Source organism: Pleuronectes platessa, chromosome 18 (genome assembly GCF_947347685.1).
Source record: "Pleuronectes platessa chromosome 18, fPlePla1.1, whole genome shotgun sequence".
NCBI classification, from domain to species: Eukaryota; Metazoa; Chordata; class Actinopteri; order Pleuronectiformes; family Pleuronectidae; genus Pleuronectes; species Pleuronectes platessa.
The window spans coordinates 8,979,410-9,003,492 of record NC_070643.1 but is presented as its reverse complement, the minus strand read 5'-3'; the positions used below and the strand labels follow the sequence as shown (position 1 = coordinate 9,003,492).

Below are 24,083 nucleotides of genomic sequence, written 5' to 3'. Positions count from 1 at the left end.
GGGGGAAAGAGAGAGGAGGAGGAGGAGGAGGAGGAGGAGGAGGAGGGGACGGCTGTGGTGTGTTTGTGTGACTGAAAGAAAATAAAAGCACTGGTTGTGATCTAGAGGTAGCTGCGGGCTCTCGCAAACGCTGATGTGCCCAGACGCCATTCGTCTTGTGTCTGTTATGTTGTTGACAGCCTCTCCTCACGTCCCCCCTCTGCCCGTAGAGCTCAACGTTAATGTCCTCTGTCTCTTCGTTGTGCAGCCGTCAACATCGCTGCACCGTAATTCATGTAATTTCAATACAGACCCGTTCACACTCTTCACATTGCTTCTGTTGGAACAGATCACTGAAACTTCCCTCACTATCCCTCATCTAAATCAGCACAAATGCAACTGGCCCCAAAAAGCATTTGCCTATTTATACGCCATGTGTGTTTGTGTGAGTGTGTGTTTGTGTGTGTGTGTGAGTGCATGCACCTTTCATCCATTATCACATTTCACAAGGTGTTTGGATAACTAATTAGACTGTTATGCTCAGTGTCTCCCAGGGATGAACGGGAGAAAACAAAGGGAAAGAATGAAATCAAAGAAGGAAAATAGAACCGCGGCAGCAGAGAGGGGAAAAAAAAGACAAAAAGGGAAAAACAAGGAAATAAAATGCAAAATCAACAGAGGCTTGAAAAATATGCCAGGGATTTGCCTAAGCTGGGAAACAAAAGGCGTGACAGTGTTTCACAGTCCCATAGATTACAGCTAAAGGGAATGTGTTTCCTCTGTTTTTAGCAGTGGGGTTTTGGGAGGGGGGGTAAAGACCCACGGTTCTATGCACCCCATATTGTTGCTTTGTTTCTTTTTCTTTTCTTTAATTTCTTTCTGCAGTGAGCGTCGGCTAAAATGGAATCTCAATTGAGTTCAGTCTGAGAAATGATTTCACACACGCAGCCGACACTTAACTCTTGTCTCCCGGAGTTTGCTCAAGACGAGGTCCAGACAGGTCTAATGAAAACAGTCTGGGCAATTTCAAACAAATAGTAATACAATCTCTTCTTCTACCAGGGATACATTGAATGTCTGAGGATGGGATCTTTATAAGTTGTCTTATTAAAGGCACAAAGAGAATTTCATAAAGGATCATAAAAGAGACTGATATAAGACTTTGGAGAGTCCATTTCAAGATATTGAGAAACATCAAAAATGGCAAGTGGCAAAAAAGATATCAAATTGTATTTATTTATTTAAATCTATGCAATTTAAAAAAAAATTTGGGGAAAATGGTAAAATCTCCAAAAAACTGAGTATCAGGGTCATTTCAAGAAATATGTATCCTGAGACTATGACAATAATGGCAAACTAGTACAAAAATGAAGTCATAATTGAGAGGAAAGTCATAACATTAGGACAATAGAGTAATAATTAAAACACTTAACATCCGCCTAACATCCACATTTTGACTCAGGTTGATCTTCAAATAGTTCCCCTGTGAAATGACACTTAACCCATCTCATAGTATTAAAACAATATTTGGTCAAATTCATTTACTTGTCTTACTATTTCAACTTTATTTTAGTAAATGTACCAACTTTCCCTCAAAATATTATTTGACTCTCTTTATTTTTCAAATGTATTATCATACATTTACATATTTCCCTCACAATATTACGTTTTGATTCTTAAATATTTGTTTTCCTTTTAATTGGCCCTAAAGGTCGGTGGCTGCATCGCACAGCTGAATAATCTATTGGTTTCTCACCATGGCTGGTGCACACACCCGCAGCTTAGTCAATAGTCTTATGCAGTTATTTGTCTCCCTGTTTTGTGACATATTAGACATTGGAGATACAAACAGGAGGTGGGCTGCAGGTCTACAGCTCGTCATCCAATCAGGACGGACATTTCTCAGCAGGTAGTGTCGTCCTCATTGTCGGGAATTTTTGATTCCTCCAGGAACGTCTGTCGCTATATTGCAGATATACCTAAAGTTGATTTGGATCATTTCTCACGGAGGGAAACACTTTTCAAACCAGACGGATTTTAGTGTCTTCTCGATGGAACGTATGATTAACAACATGCACGAAGGCAAATGGCCTAACATACAATCTTACATCATCAGTGACACAAAGATAAAGCATCACAGCAGAGTGTATCACTCTGTGTCTGTGTGAAGCGGGGACTCTGTGCAGAGCTCTTACCACTGTCATTTTTTCAAACGTGTAAGGCTGAAGGGTTGTTAATGCATTTTTGGAGAGAGCTTGAGAGCATGTATGTGTGTTCACCACTTCTTACATATGCATAAGAAACAGGATTATATATAAACAGCACAAGCATAGCGCCTCCGACTTTAGTTTAAAGCTACCGGAAATAAATCACTAATTACTGCAGAGAGGAAATCTATGAAACTGATTGTTGATTCATGCACAGAGCAATGGTTAAAACCCTTTCATGGAGACAGAGAGAGAATCCATAGATGCAAAATAATCTGTATCAATTTCATCCACACAAGGAATTAATCTGTACATGAATTCTATGAAATCTTTAGCAAAACAGTCAGCTGGTTTTGCAAAACAGCCGTTGACCTGCAGGTGCTGACCTGATCCTTCAACCATCATCGCCCTGCAGTGATGTGACGTCAGCTCAAATCGGGCTGACCACGCAGGATTGGTTGAACACAGTTTATACTGGAGGTGAATCAGGCTGCAGCAGGAACACATTTAGAGCGATGGAAGTGGTGTTTCGCTTCAGTAGAAGAGAAGAATGGAAATGCATCATTTCCACCGATTTGTCTGATTTGTAGAATGTGAACAATTGCAGTTGATGTTTCATCCAAATACGATTTCACCAAGACAAAGCTGCTGCATTGTTTCCAAAGAGATGCAACAGACACAGTCCCCCCCAACGACAAAATGGCTTTTTCACAGAAATTATTATTATTACATCAAATTAAAAATGTATCCTCCCCTACAGTGTGATCAATCTGAAATGACTGCAAATAAGAGAAGTGATAATGGCAGTGAAATGAGCTGAGACACGAGCCCCTCCTGCTCTTCCCACGTCTCCAACGCGCTGCACATGTTAAACCTGCGGCACATGCGCGCTCACGAGTCGCGCTGCGCCTCAGGAATTGTAATTGGAAAAATTGTGACTGACGAGATTTGCATAAGTTGTCACGCAAATCAACACGATGAACTCCCTGCAGTAGGAAACGCATCGGATCGGCCTCCCACCATCCCTGTGTTAGGTGCGTTTTATCAATTTGTTTCATGAAATTCTTGTATGAATCGCTGTCAGAGGAAATGTAAATACACATGTGTGTTGGCGTTGCATGTGCTCATCAAGATTCAAAATAAACTACACACATGTATATGAAAACAATGCATGTCAACTTGTGGGTTTTGTACACGGGACCCACTCGAATAGATGGATTTTTTCATCAAATATTTGTAGATTACACCATTTTCAAATAAGAAACTGTTTCTGATATGATCTCCATTTCATTTCCTCTGCTGCTGAGCTATGCATCAATAATCACAAAACTAGCAACAACTATTTTCCACCAACATTCCACCAATTATACATATTCAACCTAATTTAGATTTTGTCCCATTTTTTTAATACTTGCATTCACATTGTAGTAACTGGCGCTACACAAGGCAAACAGAATAATGATATATATATATATATATTTATATTATATTCTTTTAACTGCCTAGAATGAGACCAGGGAGCACCATGGGGATAATTATAACCTTTGTTTCTGGTGATTATGTTTTCACCCCCGGAGACTCAAAATGCTCAATAGGCCGGCCTTTAACAAATAATGAGGCGCCTTCCCACAACGCAAAAGAATGTGAGTGAGTGGAGGAGCTCTGAGAATGACACATCTTCTTGAAAGGGTGCAATGCGTATTTAATCGTTTGTCTCGGCAGGAAAACATTTCATTTCATGCCGCTGGTGAAGTGTTTCCTGTTAAGAACATTGATAGGCCCCGGGACGGGACACTGTCAATAGCAATGCACACAATGAGTGATACGCAGGATGCAGGGTATAAATTCACAGCCATCTAGTTGATTATTTCTCTAATCTGGGGTTACGGGGCCTAATAATTCTGCCTCGCAGGTGAGCAGACGCCATAAATCTCCACATCATCTCACTTTTTTTTCTCCCCGGCGCAAGATGATGAAAAACAAACTATCACTCTTCCTCCTGTTTTTAGCAGTCTGTCGTTAAAGCTGGCGTTGATAAGTGGCAGTCTCTGCATTAACAGCCCAGATTCAGAGGACCCATAAATCCAACTGCGTGCATGTGTGTGCGTGTGTTTGTGTGTGTGTCTGTGTGTGCACGCTTGCATATGTATGAAAAAATAACCTACCTACATAGTTAACATGGATGTGTATGTGGAAGGTGTTGAATAAGATGCATAATCATGACCACTGCAAAGAAGTTAAACCACACAGCCTTGAAGCGATATGTATCATAAAACACACACACATACACACACACACACTCAAAGCATCAAACACTCCTCCTCCTCCTCATGCAGATACACAATATACTCCTTGAATAGATCTTGCACAACATGTTGACATACAAGTATGTGGAGGTTGGGTTGAATGCACAAAGAGGAAAAGTGTGTGTATGTGTGTGTGTGTGTGTGTGTGTGTGTGTGTGTGTATGGAAACACATGTTGGAGAGCCGGAGTCATTTTGCAAAGTATGTGCGGCACAATTGATTGATGGCCGAGGCCTTCACAGAAGAAGAATTACTGCCGTGGCGAGCGCTCTCCAGCAGGACGAGCCGTTGTACATCAGCCACTCTCACCCTGACCTGCGGACATTGGCCCTCCTCAAGCTCGACTCATTGACTAACCTTGTGCTCGCTCACACATACAGCCGGAGAGGTGGAGGCACACTAACACACAACACACGCTGCGAGGGATATGGGACTGAATTAACACAACACTCACTACTGTTTATATGTATTGACATTTATATATTTCTGTTATATGAGTAGCGTTAGCAAAAACATGTATTTTTATGTATAAGCAGCTGGTATCATTGAAGAGAAATATGACAGCTGATCCACCAGATGATTTTAGTTACTAAACAACACGCATTTGTGTCAAGGAAAACTGTAGTGACTGATGTGTGGCTTTTTATCTTTACGGCTGTATTAACAATATTTTCCGTTCTTTACTATCTAGGCGGATTGAAGCAGCAACCTTTTTATAATTGAAAGGCTTTTATCATTCTGACTAACCCACACAGAACTATGGCAAAGATAAGCGTTTACATCCTCAAAAGTCTAACAATCCTACACACCACTGTCTAGGCCTTATAGTTGAAATATGCAAGGAATTGGTCTGGGAACCTAAATGATATATCCGTCCTAAAACAGTTAAATTAGGTGAAAAAAGAACGATGTCCCTTAAAACGCATCTCAACCAAAATTCAAAGAGTTCCAACACCCAGGCTCCACCCCTCCAGTTAGGCAGAGGTCGCTTTAGTTGATTTTGCGTGACGACAAACAAACCAATTATCACCTGACCCTGTTCCCTGTTCCCAGTTCCCCTCAGTTCCCAGCATCTTTCAGGCCCATAACTTCACCGCTGGGTTCAGTCACATTACTCTGGTTAATGTTGCTTGTGGAGGCATCAGGCAGCTATTTTGAGCACGACAAGCTCTGAAACCCAACGGAACTCCATTAGCACAGCACCCAACAACACACAAATTAGCTACCTGGGGAACATAGTGCAGCATTTAGGAGCTGAAAAGCAACAACAGAGCTTAAAGGAGAGTGAATATTGGACTGAAAGACTTGACTCTGGCACAAACGGGATTCCGAATGAAAGCTTCATAGTTTATTAACTTGTAATTTCGGGTTTAAATTCAGAATAAGTCATTTGCTGCCACTAGGGGTGTCTCAACCGAAACAACAACGATAAAAGATGGAGTTTAGTGACATTGTGAAGAAGTGAAGGATTGTGGGAGTCCTTGTCATTGCCATCATGTTCTGTGAGCATTCCTTCAGGATTCATCATTCAAAAGCTTTTTAGTGGTTTAGAGGTTTCGAACAAATCTGTTAAAACAGCTTCCCATTAAGGATCTTTAAAGTGTCGCTGGTTCTTCGTCTCCGAGCGGCTGCAAGTCGATATTTGTGTTCGTTTTCTTGTAAGATCGAGACGTCAGATCGAACTCCATTGGTCGACATATATCAAATAAAACCAATATGTAAAGGGGGAATTTGGCCTCCGATTGGTTTTCATAAAGTCCACTTGAACAGCTTTTGGCAGACAACCGCAGCACTGATGCATGCACAGTGTGACACCACTGAGAAGTGTGAATGATCAAATGATCAATTAGCAGGAAAAGATTTGTTTGTTTTCATGGTGTGTTTTAGACAAACAGATTTGTTTGTTTTCATGGTGTGCTTTAGAGAAACAGATTTGTGAAACTCAAATCCAAAAGACTCCAATCAAAGCACACTCATAATCCTTTCATTCCTTCTCATTCAGACACCACGCTTTCAAATCCTTGCTTCAAAGCCAATACGTCTCAAAAAAAAAACTCTGTGACAGTGAGAAATTACAGGGTTAACACTTGTCCAGCCCACTGCTTTTCACTCTGTGCTTAGAAGTGTGTTTGTCTGAAGGCAGAGTGTGTGTGTGGTTTTTTTTCTGAATTTGCGAGTGTGGTGTTCATTTTATCTCTATCCCAATAAAACTTCATTTTGTGGACACTAAATCAGTTCGCTCAGACGGGCTTTATAAACAGCCTTGCTCTCCCTTTGTAAACACAGTCTAGCCGCACACACACACACACACAGATCCACACACACAAACAGAGGAAATTGTGTATCCATGACTTAAGCTGTTTGCAGATGAAGTCTGGACATTTTCCTGGAATTTGGTGGAGAGGCTGCGTGTGAGCATTTCGAGTCGGTTGTCAGGCAACGGACGCAAATCTGGATGAAAACAAAAATCTCCGGATGAAAAAGAGGGGTGCCATACACGTAGGAGAAAAAGAAAAGACAAGAGCTAGTGACTTAAAGGGCCTACGCTGATGTAAATGGGCTGTAGACACACACACTTTGATTTCTACAGCGGAATTTACACATCATGCCCTGCCTCCTGCTGCTCTGGACATTTTCCTGCTGCGTTCTTCATACATGAAAGTCAATCCACAGAGAAAGTCCGGACCCGCTATTCCAGACATTTCCTGGAGCTCATTTGTGAAACCTAGTTTTATATCCATTTCCTGTAAACCAACTCTAACCATGAATAGCCTAAAACCCATCCTCAAAACATGTCTTCACCTTTAAATCTTAGGACACAAGCCATAATGAGGACAGGTCCCTATCTGTTGACTCTGTAAACAGATTCTGAACACACACAAGCTGGTACTGTGACACCCCAACCCTCACGGCCCCCGAGGCCTGACTGTAGTGTTACTGCCACTCCCAGCACCATGCACCAGTGCTCCTTATTTAGGTCCTATCGAGTCCGCGGGCTGAAAATCTGTCTCTCCCGCGCCTCCTCCTCTCTCACACTCTCCTGCCCCTGCCAGACTGCCTTAAGTCCCCCCCCTCCATCACTCCATCACCGAGAGGGGAGGCATGTGGCGAGAGACGCCTTCGCACACCCCACTGGCTTTTTCTCTCCCTCCGCTGACATGTACTCAGCGCTCCCCCCGGTCGGCAGCTACAAGGTGAAATGTGACTCAAAAGTGGGAAAAGGGGGCCTGCTTTTTACAAGGAAGAAATGTGCACTCGGAGTGAAAGTGAGTGAGCTGGTGAGGGTTCGGGTGTTTTTCCGATTAAGGTCAAGTTGGCTGTTCCTTTAGTCATGGGAAGCACTCTGTGACCACGGTGCTGACAACACCACAGGCTCTGTTTAACCCTGGACACGGGGGCTGCCGGGGTCTCGGGAGACGTTCCGTGAAAAAAAGAAAAAGAAAGAATGACTGCAGATAAATGTCCACGCGACTTCTCGTTCTGCTGAATTCATTAAGTGTAATTAACCGTGGCAAACACAGCTCTGACGGGAGACGTGAGGATATTAGGGTGAGGGGAATTATAATGGAGATGGAGAAATGTTTTTTGGCCATGTGGTAATGCAGCTGCACCCTTTTGAAAACTGTCCGTCCAGCTGATGTGTAGTAAGTGCTCCTTCATCACGGAGATGAGGGCCAGATGTTGTAAACACTCACATCAATAAACTATGTTGTTGTAAAATCATTTCCCTGTCAATGAGAAATAAGGACTAACACAGATTTGGTCAAATTACGATCCCGGTTGTGTAGTGTTGCTCTGTTGTGGCTCTCAGCATTACTTGTGTTAACAAGGTTTGGTTTGAGCACCGGTTCGTTGCATCACATCACGGTTGTGTAACAACAAGATGGAAGTGATAACACCATCTAGTTTGACAGTCGTGGTTAGACGACAACACATATAAATACATCTGTGGAAACACAACAGTGAAAACCCAAAAGTTTTTGGGGTTTTCTTTCTTGCTTTGGGGTTGTCTTTGTCATATTTGTTGCATCGTTTCAAAGCATTTTCCAAAGTTTGCTGCTGTGGTTTGACTTTTGTTCCCTTTGCGTTGGTGAACTCCTGAATACTTAATACGTTTGCTCCCTGGATGAATCATTCTGCAAAAGAAAATGGCCAACATCTGTGGTCAAAGAAGCCTAATAACACTTCTTAATCACTAGTTATTTTTGTCACTGGACAGAAATTTTAAACAAAAATCAAATGCTTTGGTTTTTGGAGTTATGTGGCGTTGCTATTTCCTTTAACACACAAAAGCAGGGCGCTGTGTTTTATTGTCACTAAGGCCCTGCTAGTACCTGGTTTTGCATGTAACTGGCATGAGAATTGTTTCTACATGTGTCTCTAGTCATCGTGCATAGTTTCTGTTTGCAGGGACCATATACTGTAGTTTCTAACCAGTTTGAGTTTACAGATGTGAGTGGGAGTGTGTTGGGCCCACTGTAGTACTCATACCCACCACTACTCTACGAGCTTTGCTAAATCAAAGTATGGGCAACACTGATTATAAAAGCGTAAAAATCCTTCCTGGTCATTATAATATTGTAGCGGGACTGAGGACCTGTGTTTGGTCGCGGCTAAAAGAATGTGGCAACATGCGTTTCGGGCTACCTCGGATTGTGGTAAGAGCTTAGAAGCATGCTCAGTGCACACCTGTCCTTAGACCTGTCCACTTGTTATCAGATCACCAAAGACCCACATGTTTTACCAACCCTGAACAGCTATGAAGTTACCAGGACATGTACAGAGAGCAATACCAAAACTGTCATTGAAACTCCAGATATGTGCAAAAATATGAGCTTGATGTATACATTTTCATCTCTGAGACTTATTCAAGATTTCTCTCTTAATTTAAAACCACGTTAATGGCATCTTTTTTAATTATTTCAAATTAGAATACAATGTCTAAAATACAGTATAAAGTCACTCTCTGTGATATTCTAAATGAATATATACTAACTATTTATTACATCGACATTTGAACTACTTTAGTCTGCAACACGATTTTTCCTTGAGTTCACTTTTTCCCTACCACATTGTGTGCCTGTGTAAAGCTCCCGAACGCACCGAGGCCACAGAATGCACTTAACCACTTTCTCACAATACATCTCTGAATATTCATGAGTTTTTTTATTCTTCTTTCAAACTAAACAAAACTTCCATCCTACTCTCTCTCCGCTTCTCAGGTGTCACTCGGGATCTGGAGTTTAATGAAGTGCTGCAGCAACGGACTGACTCATACGTGCATTTCCCAAGGAGTGAGTGTGACTCACAAAGAATCTGCAGCGGGAATACTCACACTCACAAACACACACACACACACACGCGTCAGTGAGCATACACTGTAGTTGAACACATAAGCACACATCCTGTATGAAGCAGGACAGATTTGAGGGCTGGCGTTCACTAATATAACAACAATTTCATCGGCTTTTCACTGACGGCAGCGGACAAATTAACGGCTGGATAAACAAATCCAAAGGAAAGTGACTGCTTTGAAAAGAGAAATCAAAGGTGATCATTTGAATATGAAGTGAGGCAAAACATTCATTTTTGATGACGAGTGGAGATTAAAGGAGCAATTCTCCGAGCACCAAACAACCTATGGCGTGGCACACATGAAAGGCTGATGAAATTCAGCGAATGCGGCGTGCAGGAGACAAAATGGAGAAACGGGCTGAAGAGATAAGATATTAAAAAATAGGTGTGGAGGAAAAAAGAGAGGAGTGAGGGAGAAATTGGAGGGAGAGGAGCGAGAGAGATGGAGAGAAAATTACATTTGACACAAGCGGGAGATGAGAGCAAAAGGAGGCCGGAATTATCAAACGTGCATCTTTGTGTGTGTTTGTGTGTCTGTGTGTGTATGAAAATGTGCCAGTGTGTGTGTGTGTGTGGAGTTTTTGAGTGAAAATACACATGCATGCTCTGACAGACTGCAGCCAGCTGGAGAGAGCTGCCTCTTCCCAGCTTTTCCAAACTCACTCACAGATAGAGCTTGAAGTCTCACTTTTACAAAACACTTCCCTTGAAAGTGAAGAGCGTCGGGTCAAAGACGACACAGGCAGAATCTAAAGGAGGGATCCGTTTCCCCTGTGAAATCCCGAAACCACTGCGGCTTCTCCATCCCTCTGATCTTGTCTCTCTATTCCCAACAACCTTTCCCTTCTTCCTTCTTTTTTCCTTATCTTCCCACATTCCCTCCTCTTACGGATTTTCACAGCGTGCAGACAGTGAGAGTGGAACACTTTCCCTCCGTCCCACCGGAGCATCACTATACAGCAGAGCCCATAGGTCCAAACAGGAAAAAAGGCTTAGAAGAACAGCACAGCACAGATCCATAGTGGATTTTTCTTCTTCTTCTTTTTTTTTCCTCAAAGAATGGAAGACGCAGCGAGGGGAAGGGAGTTGAGGGAGCGGGTTATCGACAGGGAGAAACAGAGACGGCCTACAGAGTCTCGGAACAGTGTCAGTGACAAAGGCCCTCACGAACGTTTCAGTCATCTGTCTCCTCAGGGCTTCCATAACTTTACACTATTTGCGAGGCTAAGCTCAAAGCAGAAGGTGACCGGAATTAAAAGCAGCTTTAGTGTGGTGCCAACTGATCAGATGTGAAAATTGTTACTAATGGATCCAGTGTGTGATTGAGGGACCGCCAAGAGGTCTGATAGATGCGAGCATTAATGTCTCAAAATACAAAGTGCATGAGGGATTTGCAGCTCTCTGGCTGTATCTAATTATTTCATGTAATATAAAAGAGAAGTCTGGCTTTTTTGGATAGCAAATTCAGGCTAAAAATATTTATTTCCACGGTCTAAACTCATTGAGCAGGGAACTGCAAATCAGTGAGACAGTATTTGAGGCCTACTCCACTTTAAATGTAGATTTGTCTTTGCAGTTTGATCTTTCTGACACAACCAAACTGGGTTCTAGTAAAATAAACTGATCTTTTGAAGAATTCTTATCGTGGTTGAGGATGTTCAGAAACGTCTCGGTGTTGATGTGGAGACGGGGAAACTGTCCATTCACTTGGAGATAGGCCCGGAAAGTTGAATTTGTTTTGAGTCATTTGCAGGAGATGCAGAGATGAAACTACAGCAGGGCATTATAAATGTTTAAATAAAAGTATCTAATTCTTCTTTTATGATAAATAATTTATACATTAATGGGCAAATGGGGTGCCATTCTGTAATGGTCTGTAATCACACTGACACTGATCAATCATCTGCACATCCCTAGTAGGTTGCCTTTTAGCTTTGAGCGCCATTTCTTTACGGTAAGGGGTAAAAACATTGACAGAAGTATTAGATAAAATAAAGTACAAGACTAAATTGTGAATGAATTCCATGGGATGAAAATCTGATATTATGACAAGCCTAGTTTAACTGTACAGTTCCTCTGGCTCTATGTTGAGGGACAGACCTCAGACGGCTGAATAGAGGTCACTGTCTCACACTTACAACACAGAATTCGCCACTTCTGATTGGCCAGCGTGTCTTCATGGTGGGCGGTCATGTCGCCACATGTTGCATCGGCCTATTCTTGACAACAAGATTTTATCTGCTGCTTAAATAAACATTCTTTGTTAGTGTAGACAGGATTTTTGTTTAAGATTGAAGGAGGAAAGCCCCTGTTCTGATAAACACAAATATGTATGAGGACTAGCACAAAGCAGCACTTTCCCAGGCTGCTAAATTGCTGGTTTTACGGGAGAAGAAAGACGCTGCTGATTCAGAAGATGTTGTTTTTTGGAGTCTTCACACACCCAAGTGCTCTTTATTTAATTTTGCTGGTAGCTCTGAGGAGCGAAATGTGCCCAGAATTCCACTGAGTAAACCCTGGTGCAGTCACAGTCTCCACAGAGGAAGTCTTGTATTAGTCACCAGAGGCTTTGCCCGAACTGCCAGTGATTATAGTCTCCATTATAATTTCACCTCTTCCAGTTTCCAGTCCGCTGCCTTTATCAATACCTCCAAGTCCAAATGAGTCTTTAAGGGATCATATCCGTTTTAAAACAACTCTGGGTTTCATTTGAATGGTTTGGGCGATTGTAGTTATTGCTCACAATCGTGTTGTACCCACTGCAGTTATTGCTAAAATCAGGGGAAATGTGATGGTGCAAGGGATAAGTGGTTGTATGAATAGATATGTTGTAAACAAGAGTCCAGGAACTATGACGCAATTGGTCTTCAAATACAGGAGAAGGCGGGCCTTGATTCGAGACATAGCCTGTATGTTTGCAACTAATCTAGGTCACAGCTGAATGCAGATATTAGTCAAGTAGATAAGATAGATTTAAAAAGACTAAATACTTAATACAGCGTCTCTCTACCTTCTTTTCATTCTGGCTGCCCAACAATGTAATACATATACTATGTAATGTATTGTAAGCATCCAACACTAATTTCATGGTCAAAGTGTCACTGTTACCAGATAAATCATTTTCAAAACCAACACACAGGCGCGTATATAAAGCACTGAGTCCAACCTTACCGTGTCCTCAGGTTCCCTGGGCTGGACGTCCCATCATATACAGACAAGAGGTCAAAGTCCTCCTCCAGGGCGAAGCCTTGAAACACCAGCTGTATCCGGTTGTGCTCAGCCGCCACGATCACCCATGTACAGTTGGCGTAGTTAGGATAACCGTACGGGTAGCCGGGGCTCTCTATCGTCCCATTGGGACTGTTTAGTGTGTAGCTGCAGTTTTGAGCTGCGGAGAGAGAAAAGGGAAAAAGGTGGTTATTTATGAAAAGGGTTTAAGACCCGTTAGAATAGCTTGCACAGTGGAGAAATTATGAGTTTAAAAAAAAAAAAAACACTCCTCCGGATCCTTGAATAGAAAGGACAGAAATACGCACACAAATGCACACCACCAGTCAAGTGCGGCAACATCCATTATCACCTACAGCATGCAGCACAAGCCATTAATACAGCGGTGCTAAATGGCTCACGACTGTCCCAGCTTTCGCTACTTCCATCATCACACACTTGTTCACTCACCACATTAGTAATAGGTTCCCACATTAATACAAGAAAGAATTGGAGGAGAGAAGGCGGAGGGCAGCAGGGGAGGAGACACACACACACACACACATACACACACTTGAATACCACAATTATAGTACTCATCTTGCATGTTTCTTTCGCAGGCACTCACACCGCCTTCAATCTAAAACTTTAATTGTGTGTGTTGCCACTCATCACTGTGGGGTGGTTGTGTGGCACGTGAGGCGTCTGTGTGTGTATGTGTGAGTCTCCCACTGATGTGAGCACAGCCCCGACTTTTACTCAATGTTCATCAAAGGCATTTAGGTTTAATTCCTCACTAATGTGGACTGATGTGTGATTACACTTTAAAAACTGTGCAGCTTCCTGTGATTTCAGTTGGGATTCTCAGTGCTGATGCACAAATTAATATCTGCAGGGATAGCATCATGGGTAACTAATGACACACGCATGGTCATGGCTTTCTCCTCCGATCAAACATATTAATGTGGAATTTGATTTTGGTCCAATCCCATTTCACCCATTGGCCCTTCCCTTTCGTTTTGCGTGTTCACATGTAGGTGTGTCCCAGTACCTGTTGGGACGGAGGGGTAGGGCTAAGGGGCTTTATAGCCCTCAGACTCTTTGAACCAAGGGATACCCAGAATGCCTTGCAAAATACCGGCAAGCTGGGAGGGAGATCCACAAATATAATATTTTCGCCATTAATAAGGATTTAAAAATTATGACAATATTTGTAATATATTAATTTAATATAATGTCTATGTATTATTGTAATTTTTTCACAACAACCGCAAAAAAAGAGGACGATCGCGCTAGCGTTAGCATGCTAGTGTTCTTTTTTTTGCATGATAATCTTGTATTTTCACATCATTTCATATGGCAACCCACCAATCGAAGACTACTGACGACTTGTCAGGTTTTTTCGCGATGACTAACTGCTGTCTCGGTAGGGAAAGATTTCAACCTCTACCTCTTGTGACTCTGTTTCAAGGGCCAAGATAACCCTAGAAAAGGGTTAAGTGGTAGGGCTAGGGCCAGGGGTGCAATGGGATTGGGCATCGGTCACTTCAGTCTGTTGTTAGTCTGTCATACAAAGATGACAAGAATAGTCAAGACGGAATAATGAAATCTGAACACCCCGGACATGAGCTGTAGCTTGTGACCTAAGACTGCAGGAATACACAGCACGCAGAGTTGATTCTCCTTTGAACACAAAGCCTGACGCAAGCCGAGGTAAGGTCACACAAAAGGAGCCTGAATAAATGAGCATCCGCGCAGAGGTACTAAATTAGATTGTCATGCAAGAATACATTCTATTTATACAAACGATCTGTATTTTCCCCTTTGTTTGCTCCCGCCACAAACCTGAATCATAATGCAGCCTGATTAAAATGTAATTAGGAGGATATAATTGGAGGACATCTGTTATCAGCATAACCCACATTATTCAACACAAACAATGCAGCGGTAGATATACATTTTTTGTGCTGTTCATTTGTATCCCCACCCACAACTGTGTAAATGTCTATAGCAAATCGATGCAATGGAAACGAGCTACACTACCTGAGGGCATTAAAAAAACTGGAATCTTGAGTAAACACACTGCAGCTTTGCAACATGTAAAAGTGAAGCCGGCTTTGTTAAATCCCCTTCAGGGGAAATGTGAGTATCATTGAATAATTGAACGCTTGTGAAAAACCCACAGATTCTGTGCTACTTTGTGTGCGCGCTCTCTGATGGGACGAAACAAGTCTCAAAGATCAACCCCCCCCCCCAGAAAAAAGTAATTTGCATTCCTTTCAATGTTATAACACAACTGATATAAAAGACAGTGATTTTCTTTTAAAAGAAAGTACAGAGAGAAAAAGAAATGACTAAAAAGCATTACAGTATGAACATGGATAATCCCTGGTTAGTCAGATGAGCAAACGCTGGATTGGTTTTTTCGCAGGAATAATCAAGCCTGTTGTTTAAGATTTCAGGGCCTGGGTGGCACATTTATGAATACTGAAATATCTTTTAAGAAAAAAACACGCATAGCAGCAGCACACAAACAAACTAAATCCATTACTCGCTTTTTGTGTCTGGTCAGCGCAACAACTCTGTATCACAACATTGTACATGTATTTTAGTTTTTCTTTGGTCGGGTGGGGGAAAGAGGAGGTGTCAGGAGGAAAAGATCCACATTGTCTGGATGGCATCAGCATCAGCATCAGTATCAGCAGCAGGAGGATAATAGCATCTCCAGTCCTAGTGCATCCATCATGCCACTGTTGACTCCCCGGGGCCCGTCTCAGCAAAAATAACTGGCAGGGGGCCTCTCGCCCGCCAATCTCCAACACGTCATACGTGCTTGACCTCTTCCAAAAGATGTTAATGTGAGAGTCCTTGAACCCACAGGCACTTCAACACACTTGAGCCAGTTGTTGCATTGTGAGTTCAGCTCTTTTGTTTGGCGCTGAGATCTGTGCCGTGGAGTTTTTGAAAACCAAACGAACAACACCGTGTAAAAATAAGAAAGGTATTAACAGTGTGTGTTTTATAGAGCGCCGAAAATAGCATCACCAGAGTGTGGGCTCGGATTTCTTTTCTTCACCTCCCTCGTCTTTAACCACCAACCAGCGACGGACACAAACAGACCGGGGCGAGCGCTATCGCCTTCAGCTCTTGCATAAAAAGCCTTTAAATAGACCCAACGAGAGAGAGCGTCCACACCCGCCATTACCAGCGGGTCAATACTAATATCCAAGTAAAACCTCCACCTCCAACCCCCCAACCTGATTTTCATACACACAGCCCGGTCAATAATCCCTCATCATCTCCTTCATTACCAGGCCTCTATCAGACAAATGCCAATCAATGGCTCACGATGGCAGAGCTTGATAGGGGTCAGAGTGGACCCGAGCACCGCTTGTGCATTGGTAATGAGTTGGGTGGGTGTGGGCCGGGGCTGCATTACTAAACAACACCAGCGAGGTTAAAATGGCTGAACTGTTATTGTTATCATAAATATCATCAGTCTCGGGATTTAATTGAAACGCTGCGGTTAAGAAATTACTCTTTGACACTCAAGACAAACTCTCGGTGTTCGAAATGAATGTTGTTTAGATTGTAATCGACCCGGTGAGTTTGAGCAGCTGGAGAGAGAACGCCAGGGTTCATGTGTTATTAGTGGGACGGAACATATCGATGTACGACAGGTGATCAACCACGCGGCGGAGCGGCTCCTGTGTTTTATGGGTACAATTAAGCGGAGCCAAAAAATGAATAAATGAAAAATCATGACAAAGAATCTGAGAGTCTGCCAGAGCTCGGCCAAAATTATATTTTGAAGTGGCCGCACCTGTGCCAAGTGACCGACTCTTAAATCGATAATGATGCACGCAATCTGGGATGAAAGACGAGGATGGTACTTTCAGGGAGTTTAATATAAAAAAAATTTGGCACGTTTTATCCTCGCTGAAAAAAACAGGAAGCTGACAATCGAGTTGGACCAAAAAAAAAATAACAAGCACATCAGAGTTCACTGGAGAACTCACATTTGCGGGCATTAGGGACTGATTTACAGCATCATCAAGTTTTAACTTCCACATTACGCAGGGATAACGGGGATGTTAGCCAGATGTTTGTCTGCTGCGCCGTAGAGTCATGCTTATCCATATTCTCCTTGGATCTGAGCACCAGTAACTCACAACCCAGTTTACCATCATATAAGATACAAGTGTGTCGGGGAGGTACACGCCGAGGCACATAAATCTCCACTCCTGAGCCTTTGATTAAGTAGATCCAGCACTCGGAGCCTGGTTGAATTATTTAAGCCTCGCCCAGGGTGCATTATGAAATTAGCTGCTGGGAGCGGGGGACCTACTCTGAAGCCCTCCAGTTTAATCCTACAGGGAAGAGCCCATCCTGCAGATGACCCCAGTGACACACCATGAAGACCATTTAAACAGACTGCTGACATTGCTGTTTTATCCCAGTTACACCACCAGCAAGGTAGAAGGTCAATTCTCAAGTTGTGTGAGTTCAGGAGAACCATTATGAGTGTGGTACAGGAACTGCTTCAATGGGTTGGATCAGCAAAACTGCAAAGCTAGCTCCAGTGGCATGTGTATTTTATCCCACAGCATGTTTATTGGGAGTATTTGCATTGGCGTGGTCTGGAATGTTAAACTATAAGCCCGATAACTGTGGATGTTCAACAGATATGTTGTCCACTGCTTGGCCCCACTGTGCCACCGGCAGCCTGGCAACTCCGGCGTGCATGCTGCCAAATGGGTGTCTGACCTTGCCGGGGCAGCGCTCCAGGTGTGTGTGTGTGTGTGTGTGCAGGTGCTATTGTTTGCTTTGCCAGGGCAGTTGTTTAGTAGCGGGCCCACGGAGCTGCTGCAGTGCGCCTTGACACTTTGATGAATCGATGGTCACTGTGCTGCGCTCAGGCAGGACAGCAGCCCCTTAGAGCGGAGGAGGGGGACAGGGAGAGAGCCAAAGAAGAAAGAGGGAGAGGTGGCGGCGACATAGACTCAGAGACACTGACTCTATGGATGTTTGAGAAAAGACACGATGGGGGAAAAGATAATAATAATAGAAGCAAAGGTGAGGTTGGAGACAAACTAGGGGGGGAGAAATGATCAAAAATAGCAGCGGAATAAATGGAGAGTGGGAAAGTAAGTGCTTGTCAGAAGGTCAACGAGAGGAAGAGCAATAGCCAGGGGGAGTAAATGAGTTGGAAAGAAGGGGAAGGCTATATCGGAGTTGTTGTGTTCTTTTTGTAAACTATTTTTTGCATCTTGCTGCTTGTGTGTCGAGGTCACAGACAGCCAGTGTGATATTCATAGCAAGATCGAGTTTAATCTGCACCGTTAGCTAAAGCTAGAGGTCTACTGGGAGATCTGTGTGTGTGTGTGTGTGTGTGTGTGTCTGTGAGTGTGTGTTTGTGACTGTAAAGTGAGGTGAGTGTGAACACATATCTGTACACAGAGGTATTGGTTGTCTGCACATGTATGAGTGTAATCCCTATACCCTGACTTGAGCACGGTGTCACATATCCTCATGTAACTGCTCTGCCGAGATACAATTACACAGACTACAGTGACGCTCAACAGGAGGAAATGATATCTTGGGGAACATAATCCCAAAGTCGCTTTCACATAATGCCGCAAAGACACAAACAATAGAGGCAGTACGGAACTACAAATCTCCTTTCCGGGCCCTGTCCCCCCTTTTCTTTCTTCTATTCCCTTGTTGCTTTATTCATCCCCGCTTCTGTCTCGTCGCCTCATCTGCAATTCAAGTTTGCTTTTGGACAAAAAACCATTTTTGCAGGGAGCGTCCCGTTCCTGTAGTCAATAATAGAAACGCCTGAAGTCTAAAGCCGTGCATGAGGGGATACAGCTAAGAAGAAAGTTATTGTTTGAAGTTAAACAGAGGTCCCTCGGAACTTCGGCACAGCGAGTCTGTGACACGGCCATGGAAATGTAAAAATATTTTAAAAAATGATCGTTTAAACGCAACAGAGAAATGATTGTTCCACTTGCCGTCTTAACATGGCCAGTATATTTTAATCCCATTATAACACCTGGAAGTATCACTACTATTATCATCAGTCTGACAATCAGTGTTTACTCATTGTGGCAACTGCTGGCAATCGTGAGATATAATATTGTAAGTGCCTTGGCTTCAGATAATGCATGTTCTGATTGGGCGCTGTAAAAAAATAAAATTGCACAGCTGAAATATGGAGTTCAGCTCTTTTCCTTATTCTCAAGGGGAACCATTAAGCCTTGATATATGTGGTCCATCAGGAGCCATATACAGAGCAGGAGCGTCCCATGGGAGCAAAACAGGGAGTCGTTTCCAACCAAACAAGTGAGTCCCCGAGGGTTTATTGAGTAACAAAGCTGTCCAATATCACATCCAACTTACCCCATGAGTAAACTTCAAACAACCAAATGTTTTGAGTGTGTGTGTGTGAATGTGTGTGTGTGTGTGTGTGTGTGTGTTCCCTGCGCGTCAGTAACTGCCTCCCTGCTGTGAAGATAAACCCTTCCGCCCCATAGATCCTCCCAGCACCCCTATTTGTCTCTTGACGTGTCAGCGTGTATGTGCGCCTTGACCGCATCATATCCAAATTCACCTCTAGATGGCCGCCATTAAAATGGAAATAGGCGAGCTCAGCGATCCTGCTCGGCTCAATGCATTAGGCTAATGTCTGGGCCAGGACCACAACGTCTGCCATTACAGAAAAGCCAAATGCAGTGGAAGGCGCTGGTGATAGGCTTCCTCCCACTTACTTGCCCCCCCTCCGCCGCCGCCACTCCGAGGTCGTTACCACTGGGATGAATGGTGAACGTTGTTTTCTTAAAGAGGCAGGAGAGCTTGTGCTTCCATATGCAAAGCTCGGGACGGTCTCCTGCACGAATGTGAGATTATCTGTGCAAACACGCAGAGAGTACTGAAGCAAACATACATGCATTTTTTCCAGAATACAAAGTGGCTGCTTTCTATGAGGTGCTGTCCCAGTTGTGGCGCTCACATCTAAGACTCTGGCTGTTTTATTTATTTTTTCAAGATCTGTTGACGCCTATGGCAACACGTAGTTAATACAAACGCATTTACAACAACCCGAACACACATTGTGACAACAACGTAGCTGGAGGGTGAAATGTGTGGGGTAAGGACATAAACAACACCCACGTGCAAAGTTTAAAGCCTCGAAGAAAATGGCTGTTTGCTGAAACACAGTCAAGGCAAGGGTGCAGAAACTAGGGTGCATGCACACACTGCTGCCTGGCGAAAGAAGCACAATGGAGCATGTGTCCTCTCAGACAGAGAGGAAGAGGAGGGGGAGGAGGGCAGGCAGTTCCTTCCAGCTGGGTCATATTTAACCAGTGGTATTACGATGCCAGCCAAAAGGACCTGCACCATAGCCACCCACCCAGCGGAAGAAAAACCAGCCACCCACACACTTTAACACAATTTCAACCCATCTTCTCAAACTCAACGATACAACCGGTTCCGACACTGCTTCAACTGAGAAAAAAAATTGTGTGGACTCTACATGTTTTTCTCCTCGGTCCTTTTCATCAGTAAATGCATATCGCCCTGTGGTGAGTCGGGGTTACTGCGAACAACACAGGGGGCCTCGTCCACCCGCGCACGGAGGTTTCCAACTGATCAATGGAACGCAACCCCCTGAGAGTCAAAGGCACGTTACAGTTGATGTTCCTCCCTTTCTGAAAGACCCTGTTGTTTGCAGGAGAGGTTATTCAGCTCCTGATCAAGATGCGCCTCCCACACACAACACAGTGAGGTGGGATGCCTGGAGAAATGTGTGTGTGCGTGTGTGTGTGTGTGCGTGTGTGTTTTTTATGTTTTATGCGTGGGTGTGCACATTTGTATTGATGAGGAAAAGACGGGGTTTCTTTAAGTGAACGCGAGGAGGAGGAGGAGATAAGTGCAGATCAAAGAGTCTCAGTCGCTGATCTCGTCAAATAAGTTTGAATGTTGTTCCCATGACAACGGGGATACGGGAGAACACACATGAAGACAAATCGCTAACCTCAATTACTTATTATTGCTCGAGTCTGCCTTAACACTTAATCTCACACAAAACCCCCAAACGGCCGTGCACTATACACACACACACACACACACACATTTCCTCATCCTGTCACCCTGCTACTTATAGAAAAAAAAGCATAGTTATGTTTGACGCTAATGTGCGACATAGCGGAAGTCAATTATCACCTAATTTTCATTCCCATCACATCTGACAGCCCGGCTCTCCGAGGTACTTTTGACTCTATACCGGAGAGCCATTGCTTTTTTAGGTCTTGTCTTTTATTTGCACTTAAAAAAAGACTCTCTAGACTCAGAGATCTATTTTACCTACTAATCCAAATCCGTCCGTTGACCTGCATGTGGAACCCATATCTCGAGAACGGTTCAGCTAGTCAGTTTCACACTTTTTCGTATTTTTTAGGACCCAAGGACAAGCAATGTTTAATTTGGTGCAGTTTTTGCACATGATAAGTTCAATATCAATAAAAATTGAATTAACAGACAAACAGTGCTTCGCAGTCAGTGGGGGCGGGACTTAACAGGCAGTCTAATAACTATAGGACTGTTAGGAAACTGGTGATCTGCAAGCCCAGGCCGAGAATTTAATAAATCACTGACCCGTGATGAACGTGCACTTTAAACATCATGGACAGCTCAACATAGAAATTATCCCAACAATTAGCATAATTTAAATCTTAAAAACTCAAAACTTCTCAGAAGAAGTCACATCCATTAACAATGTTACAGGCAATACAGATTAAGACAATATGAGGGAATCTGGAGCATTCAAATTAGGGGACTTTATTAAAGTAATACTCCTCAACCTACTGATCAGTGTGTGTGTGTGTGTGTGTGTGTGTGTGTGTTCATGGACATCTGATCCTCTATCAGCAGTGTGTATTTAACCCGAGAGGGAGCACTGATCCAGGGGTCAGGTCGTGATCGTCCCAGCAGGATCGTTGTATCGGACGATCAATCAGCCTCATTCCAACTAACTGTAGACACACTTTGACCTTTCAACTCAGAACCTAACTGCTCCCCCAGGAACACTCAGTGTCAACTGAAGACCACATTTCAAATCAATGGGCTACATGCATCACTCTCAGGACATGGTCATTTATTTTAAATAACAATAATGCTTCACATCATGCTTTTATGACATTGAATTTCCACTCTGGCCAGTTGCCTTGGATTTGAAAATCTTACATTAGTAATGTTCATTGAAGCAAACCAAACAGAAAAATGGCCGAATGTGTCCCAGACCACCTCGTAATGTTATCTGATGGATTGGATCTCAGGACACATCTGGGTGCGTTCAGACTTGCCCGGTTGTGATTTAATATCTCAACAAAGATGTTAAAACCAGGTCTGAACAGGATGTTTTGAGATTATCAAGCATTTGAGAATTAAAGCTCAGTTTACATGAGCCCCTTTATCTCTGTCTCTGCTCCGGCAGATACTGTGTCCGGTCCGTTTCAGCAGTAATGACGTCAGATGCTTTCCACTCACTTACGCTTGTTAGGAATGCATATCCTCCGTGGCAGCAACACACGTAACTTGAGCCAACACACATCTGGTGATTAGATCAACCTCTCTTAGCAGTGTCTCAAACAAAGCAGTGTCACACCATGTTGATCGTAATAAACTGAAATTTACAAATGAGCCAGAGTAGAAACTAAAAGTGGACCGGACAAGTGTAGAGATAGAAGGCTCTCCCCCTCCACCCTCCCCCCTCGATCCACCCCTACATGATGACTCTACCTCTTTCCCAGAGATGGACCACTGACAGATTACCTATACGCTGAATAGAGAGGGACGTGGTTCAGGAAAAAGGTGGAGACAAGATACCTCTTGCCCAGGATGTAATCTTCCATCTCTGGGATCACTGATATCCGATAAGAACAGTGTAAATCAGGAAGCGGCAGAATCCCCTGCCTGAGCGTTGTGTCTATACAAGACGGATGGGGCATCTACATCCGTCTCTCAGGTCCTGGGGATTTACAGTAACTGGAGCAAATTCCCATGTCTGATAACAAAGAGGAGAATCTGAATCAAGATTGAGTCTTTGCTCTCATACCCTGGCTCGGTGGGGGAGGATGTAAGCTCTAGATTTTTTGGTGGTATTATGAATCGTGACATTGGGTTATCCCGGGAAGATTGACAAAGCAGGTATGTTCCTTTCCTGACACGTCTGGTCTGACAGCAGTTACAGGGCGTGCACATCTAAGAGCTGACCAGTACAACAGACACCCTGGTCCAGGGAAATAAGATATTAAGATATGAAATCACGTTGGCCTGAAGAAGCGCGGACCCTGAGAAGACACATTGCTATAACCTTCTATCCAGTGTCTTTAAAGGAGATGGAAATGCTAATAGCAGATAGCTGCTGTTAAACAGAACGACTCGGGGGAGCGTGTTTTGAATGTGAAGCACCAGCGCTGCCAGAACAGAGCAACAGTGCTAGATTTATATTCCCTGTATACGCAGAGCAGCCAAAATATACATTTATTAATTTGATGCCGAGCCCAGGGACACGCTGGGAGACATATTTGAAGGAAACAAGAGTATTTCTCATTTGTTTACCGACAAGGTGTTTCGCTGCTTGTGTTCGATTTGAGCTGCTGACTTTAGTCCTTGGATATATAAATGCCTCGGTTTGGATGTGTACGCCTCCTATGTAATGAAAGCAATCCTTTTTTCTATAACGACAATACCATCTGAATGTATTACCGTTGTTAAGTCCAATGCCTTCTCGCTCCCGACTCATCACACACAGAAACACCTTTCAATGTGCAGGGTACACTACAGAAATATTAAACTCACAAACACTTGTGAAGGCACTGACGGTGCTTGGTTATAGCTCTGTCTCAATTCAAAGGCTGTATCCCTCTGAGGCTGCATCTGAAGGCCCATTGTGTCACAGCAGTGCAACTAGGCTCTCCTATTCCGAAGGCTCCTTCCAACGCGGCTGACAAATGGGCTTCCAT

General features: G+C 43.4%; 1 protein-coding gene across 1 annotated transcript in view; it reads right to left on the bottom strand.

Annotated features, from left to right (window-relative positions):
- Window positions 1-24,083, bottom strand: part of csmd2 (CUB and Sushi multiple domains 2) — a 232,783-nt gene that overhangs the window by 202,384 nt on the left and 6,316 nt on the right. Inside the window, 1 exon segment of the mRNA XM_053446653.1 lies at window positions 13,018-13,234. Coding sequence (XP_053302628.1) covers window positions 13,018-13,234 — 217 coding nt within the window.